General features: G+C 30.6%; 1 protein-coding gene across 1 annotated transcript; it reads left to right on the top strand.

Moving 5' to 3' along the window:
* Nucleotides 1-6,325: 6,325 nt before the first annotated feature.
* On the top strand, nucleotides 6,326-6,961 carry LOC120176590 (major pollen allergen Ole e 10-like). The gene is made up of 2 exons (XM_039182996.1): nucleotides 6,326-6,709; nucleotides 6,929-6,961. The coding sequence occupies exons 1-2, from the start codon at nucleotides 6,326-6,328 to the stop codon at nucleotides 6,959-6,961; spliced, it is 417 nt and encodes a 138-aa protein (XP_039038927.1).
* The last annotated feature ends 389 nt before the right edge of the window (nucleotides 6,962-7,350 follow it).

The following is a 7,350-nucleotide window of genomic DNA, read 5'->3' as shown; positions in this document are numbered from 1 at the left end:
TGAACTAGCCGATAATTGAATTTATCATCCTAATGATTAAACTAATCATTATTCGGTCACTTCTGTAACACAATGTCTCATCTCGATGTAACATACAAAATGACATGAATAACACACATGTTCATATTAAAGAAGAACAAAGAGCATAACATTATCGGTTTATCATATTTTATTCATTAACATAAACATAAATTTAATATAACCATGCATGATGAGTGTTCTAGATTGACATTATTTACTTGTTAATTTTTTCGTATTATGAATTTATCATTGCTGATTTAGTTCAATTTTGCTTATTTTCTTGCAGAGGTTTACTTTCCAGAACTAGCAGTAAAAGAACGCTATTCACAATTTTTTAGAAGGTATAGTTAGCATTGGGAAGATTTTGGAAGTAGCCTACTCAGCACAATCCGAGGATATTTTTAAGGAAAACTAGTTTTAAGTTCGAATTCAAAACACTTGGAATAATCTTTAGGAATATTTTGCATTTGAATTTATTTGCCGTTTTGGGGATTTGGAAGCCTACAAATACACTCCTTAGGTTATGACTTGCATATCTTGGATTTCTACTTTGTTATCTTGTTTTATTTTTATAATAAGTTTTCTTTCTTTTTCATTTTTACTTTATTTTACTTTACGTTTTTATTGTTTCCACAAAACATGCTAAGTATGATTTCTATCATGCTTAGGTAATTTTCTTATTTAGCCGAGAGCTAGCACTAACTCAATTCCAAACGTGAGAATTGAAAAACACTTAATACATTCGTGTTACATTCTCAATTTTCTGCAAAATTAGTTTGTCAATTGGCCTTACTTTTAAAAATCTTAACACTTTTAGTTCAAAAAGTCGACGTTGGTCAGCATGTTGTTTTGATTTAAAGTTGGGAGAATAATTGGCTGGTAGTCAGTTCGACTTCCTGGTAACACACTTAGCAACGGTCCGTTAAGGGAAATTGAGATCGAATTCAATTCTCAATGAGACAACACAATCCGAGTCGGGCTTTTCTAAAAATTAATCCAATTTGATATAAAGGCGATTGTCATAGTCTATTCAAGAACTGAATTTCAAAAAGTGAATTGGAAAGATCGATTACCAAAGTGAAAAGAAAATTACAAGGGTTGAGCCTTTTAGATTGTATCCGGAATGAATCCCAAAGTAAAATCCACTTCAATGATCAAATGGAATTGAAGCAAAGCTAAGATCAAGGCTATTTTCACCATAACTGTTTTCGAATATTTTACTTGTATTGTTTTCATTTATTTAATTTTCTCCAATTCTTATTTCATCAAACCCCCTTTTATTTTCTTTTTGTTACAGTTTACCTGGATCAAAAGCAACACAAATCTACATCGGGAATGTCTAAGTCCCTGCGGATAAATCCCTTACTCGTCTATACTACGTTCATTCTTATTTTATTATTTATTTTGAGAAAAAAGAATTTATTTGATAGTTCATGACACTTGTCAAGTTGGCGCCGTTGTTGGGGACTTCTGTAAGTTACTAATTTATTTTTGTTTTTGATTTTTTGATCAGGCAAAACCCAGGAGATTTAGTAGAATTTGATCTGGAGATCGAAGTAAGAGCTCGTAAAACCCACAACCATATGCTTCGATGAAAGAAACAATAGCTAGAGCAAAGCGAACGACACTCAAATATGGAATCCACTTTTGAGACATCAATTAACACCCATTCCTACGAAGAGGCAACACCCGAAGCCACTCCAATCATCAATTCCATGCCAAAGGAAGCAGAACCAATGGAAAATCAGACAATTAAAGAGTTAGCTATGGTTTTTTCTGTTCAGAAGCCACTCTACATCATTTTCCCTCGTGCCAAGACTCCATTTTAAATCAAGGCGGGGCTTATCCATTTCATTTCTACCTACCAAGGTCTTCCTAGTGAAAGTCAACACAAACATCTCGAGGAATTTCACTGGTCTACTCCGGTATGAAACCCAGGGATTATCCGAAGACCAGATAAAACTTAGTGATTTTTCGTTTTCCTTAGCCTGTTTGTCAAAAGAATGGTTAGTTTATTTACCACCAAACTCCGTTACTATATGGGCTGACTTAATGTCCGTTTTTCTTGATAGGTTTTTCCTAGTGACAAAAGAAAGAGAACTGAGAAGAAACATCATGGGAATCTGATAGAATGATGGAGAGTCACTCTATGACTATTGGGAGCGATTTAAAAAGCTATGCGCCAGTTATCTGTAACACGTCCCGTCCGAACAAGCGCTCATTTAGTATTTCTGTGAGGGGATGCTTTTACTTGAAAAGAAAATGGTAGATGCCACTAGTGGAGGAGCTCTCATCAACATGATTGCATATGCAGCAAGGAATTTAATGCAACACCCATAACCCGTATATATTTCGAAATACGAGTTAAAGATGTTACATCAACATTACATATGTTCGTTAAACATAAATGCTTAAAATTTTGTTCCATTCTAAAACATTCCTTTATCCACTTTAAAACTATTTCATTAATTGTATAAAATCACAAAAATAATATTTAAGCACATAATTCGGATATTCTAAAGTAGGTCAAAATGAAATAGTTATAGTTTACTATTACAAACCATAGTAAAAAATAAAACGACGAGCTAAACTAACAAATGTAATATACATGCCACTAAAATTCAAATGAAGCATCAAAGATGTCTTACTGATACTAATAATATAGATGATCTCCAAAAGATGCTCAGAAAGCTCCTCACTTCACTTCGATTCTTTATCCAAACTACGCATGAAAATCATAACGTGCTAAGTAATACTAAGAGAGACAATAACGTAGCTAAGGTGAGATAAAATATAAATAAAAACGAACTTTCAAACCAAACCATTCACACCAATTTCCTCTTTGAAACCCTGAAAATATCATCTCATGATTTTATCGAATATCATGTAAACCAACATCAAATTTAACAAACATTTCATATTCTTTTCATTCGTACATGTTTCAAAACTTTCATTTGATTTCGTTATCCTTTTATTTCATCTACTTGTCATAACTTTCACATATACTTTCATAGCCCAATTTATATGTAAGAGAATGCAAGGTACATAAATCTATTTTACGAGTATAATGACAGTCCAACCTTAATCACTGGCACATTTAGTGCATTTTTTAATCATATGCACCCCATAGTGCTATATAATCAGTTTGGCACCTTTTATGCCTTTTATCATATGCACCCCATAGTGCTATATAATCAATTTGGCACCTTTTATGCCTGGCACCTTTTATGCCTTTTATCATTTGTACAGAGTACTGTAGAACACAACAACACCTGTACCATAAATCCATTTTTCACCACTTAATATTATTATTGTGTCAGCAACATACCCTTATATGTTCCACAATGTACCCTGTTACTTGTAATGTACATTAATGTACTCATATTATCGATAATAATCACTCTACTCATGGCACCTATAATGCCAATTGTACCCAATACTCAACACAATATATAAAGGGCCTTACAACAATTTCATAATCTCTTCTTAATCCATTTAACATATATTAGTACTTTTGGGCAATTCATACTCGAAATCATTCGTTGCATTTATCCAAATATTATATAAAATTCTTTGGGCATTTCATGCCCTAAATAAAATTATAAGTCATTTTCAATAAATAAAATAAATAAGTAAGAATGCACTCAACTTTATCTCACTAGTGAACCTTTATATGACACTTCCTTCTTTTCTATCAGGTCGTTTGAATCACTAGATTTATCGTGGTTTAACAACGCCACATATTAATATAAAATATTCAAACTATATGTTAGTATCGTACTAACATAGTCTAAACTTATAAATATAAAAGTCTATAGAAATAAAACCAATACTTAGTCGATTTAAAAGTAAATCACATTTCCATCATAAATTTCAAAATTTTCCTAAATACTCATTCGATTCCATAAATATTTATTTTCATCATCAATTCTTTAACTTGTCCTAACTTTACATTCAAGTTACTAATTATGAATTCTTCTTAGAATTCATATCAACTTTTTCCATTTATTCATAATGATTCTTCATCATTATGATCATTTCACATTAATTACTAAAATTTCCATCACTTTAATAAAATAAGCAAATCAATATTTTATCCCGCAAAAACTTATGATTTCAACCTCAATTCCCTTAGACTTTTCGAATTCAACCACCTACTTTAATAAACTTGAAATTCGACCCCAACCCAATATTTGAACTTAAAAACAAACACACTAATATAAAATTTCCAGAATTAAAAATTCCATACCAAAATAATTCATCACATTTGAAAACTCACAATTAAGTCCCAACTTTTGAGACTATTTGAATTCCATCACTAAGTTTATCCAATTTTGCACTTTGATCCTAAATCGCCTATTTAGCTTAAAATTCCAGCATTTCATCTTTAAAATTATCATTCTAAGATAATATATTTGACTCATTTCAAACAATTAAGATACCATATAACATAAGAGTATCATAAAATGCATAGTTTACCTCAATTTCATATTCTGACAGTTTGCACTACTCTCAAAGAAATATTATTCTATATTAACCTACACACTTAAAAATTATACCGTTTCTACCATTAGAAACTAAACTTGAATAAAAATCTAACCATATAAGACACTTTTTCCAGTTCCACTTATACAATTTATGGAAAATTTTCTAATCCAACTTACAGAATCTGTTTTGAGCTGGATCTGCTGCTCAATTTCTAATCTATTATTGGTTAAAAATTCATATCTTTTTGTATATACTTCTAAATCAATAGCCGTTTGTTTTAAACAAAACTAGACTGATTTACAAATCTAACAATATAAAAATTATCCTCTAATCATTCTTGTAGAATTTATAGTTTGTAGAATTTATAGTGATTTTATAAACATACTATTAAGATTACCAATTCAGATATATTTCACTAATTTGCATTTCTTAGCTTATTCACTAATTCTATTAGCTTATCAAATGAACACATATACATAAATTCAAGTTCCTATCATCATTTCCATGCTATCTCACTCAATTCCATAAACCCTAACCTTTACCAATTCGTCATTAAACATTTCCAATTGATTTTAATCATTATTCAAGCTTAGAATTAATCTACAACATCAATAACATAAAAATCTTCCATAAAATCTTCAAAATCAAACATGTTCTTCAACCACCCAATTCTTGAAACTTAACATCTAGGCATGATTTTTATGAAATTTTTATACCAAATGATAGAGAATTGAAAGTAGGTTAATTTTGATAGCTTAACCCAAAAATCAATCAAATAAGCTTAAAAATGAACTTGAAATTTTTTACCTCTTTAGCTATGGTGCTCACGGTTTGATGGAGAAGAATTAGCTGATATTTTTTTCATGATCTTCCCAATAATTATCACTTAGAACACTTGGCACAAAACTAATATAATTGAATATAAAATTTAATTTATGAGAAATTAAAAATTTACCATTAATGAAATTTTAATTTCGCATTATGTAGTTATATCCTAACCCTATATATATATATATAATGTACATATTTAACTGTTAAACTTGTGGTTCTTTTCTGATAAAGTTTTTAACTTAAATTTTCTATTAGAAAATACAATGTATCTTATCAGAACACCTTACACATATTAGTATATATTTAATTATTATGCTTGTAATTAGTTTAGACAAATAGTTTTATTAAACTTGCGTGATAAATAAAATATAAAACTATAATATATATATATATATATACATATATAATGTTTTCACCGTAAATTTCTAAATTTCGGAATGTCTTTAGAAAATATGGTAAACTATGCATTTAGTCAACTAATTATTTTTATGATTCCTTTTTGGTCAACCAACTATTTTTTTCAAAATCATATTGAAAGTTCAAAAATAACATAGATGTTACTGTGTCACCATAAGGTAAAAATATCACATCATCAATGAAAAAAATAAAAGAATTACCACATAAATAACTTTTTAACGGTGGGTGATCAAAAGATAACAAAAACATAATTTTAGGTATGATTTTAAAAAAATAGTTGAGTGAACAAAATAGAATCAGGTAAATAGACAGGTGACTAAATTCTTAGTTTACCCTAGAAAATAAGGGTCTTCAAAGTAAATTTTCAATATTTTTGGTATGACTGATTCTATGATCCGCCATTGCATGCTGTTAATTCTCATGGTTTCCCATATGTCAGAACATAGATCATAAATACTCTTCCATGGTGATTCATCTTCCCTATATACATACACCAATTACAACCCCATTACAATATCAGGGATCAAAGCAAAATAGCAATAATAAGAAGAAGAATATTATCATCATCATGAAGTCATTTAGAAGAGTTTCTTTCCTTATCCTCGCCGCCGTCGTCTTCCATCTCTTCTTGTCCGCTTCCATCGTCGAAGCGCATGGAGTTGTACTTGATAATGGAACTGCGGTGGTCACGCCCCCGACCGCGTTTTGTGTGCCAACGGAGCAAGCTTCCGATGCTGAATTGCAGAAAGCCTTGGATTTCGCGTGCGGCCAAGGCATTGATTGCGGTCCAATTCAGCCGGGTGCCGTCTGCGGTGATCCACCCACCGTCAGGTCTCGTGCCGCATTCGCCATGAATTCTTACTACCGCTCTCATGAAAGCAACCCTAGTTTTTGTGATTTTAATGGCATTGGAAGAGTAATCAGCGAGAATCCAAGTAAGCGTTTAGTTCCTGTATTGATATTTAGTCTCTAAACTTTAATTTGCCATAATTTGTTCTCCAATCTTATACTGTCATTGGTTAGTCCAAAATTAAAAATTGTTGAAGAATCAAAACCATAATCTGATTTTTAAAAATTATCTTTTAGGGTTTAGGAATTGAATTATATAAGTCAAAGACATTATTATTTTTTGTTTATTCTTTATTTAATCTTATTTATTTTATTTATGCAGGCTATGGGAATTGCAAATATATTGAAGAACTGAAAGAAAAAAGATCGGTTATGACAGGAGATTTTGCTTTGTTATAAATAATTCCGAAAAAGGATCAATTTAGTTCCTAAATGTTATTAGGAAAAAATCATAAAAAATATTAAATATTATTTTTCTAAATATTTATTAATATCAGTTTCAATATTAATGTATTGTTTCAACCGTTTTAATTATCATTTTGTCTTTATTAATATCGGAACCGCGTTGGTTATAAAGATGGTAATTTAACCCAAATTCGACGGGTTTCGACCCGACCCAATCTGATAGGGTTAGATTTTTTAAAAAAAAATTCAGGTTTGGGTCGTGTTAGATTTTTAAGGGGTGAGGTCGGGTTGGGTGGAGGGTAAAAAACTCGACACGAGGATAATAATGTAATTTTCTTA

This window comes from Hibiscus syriacus, unplaced genomic scaffold, assembly GCF_006381635.1.
Source record: "Hibiscus syriacus cultivar Baekdansim isolate YM2019G1 unplaced genomic scaffold, ASM638163v2 tig00112249_pilon, whole genome shotgun sequence".
In the NCBI taxonomy this organism is placed as follows: Eukaryota; Viridiplantae; Streptophyta; class Magnoliopsida; order Malvales; family Malvaceae; genus Hibiscus; species Hibiscus syriacus.
This window is presented reverse-complemented; position numbering and strand designations above follow the sequence as displayed.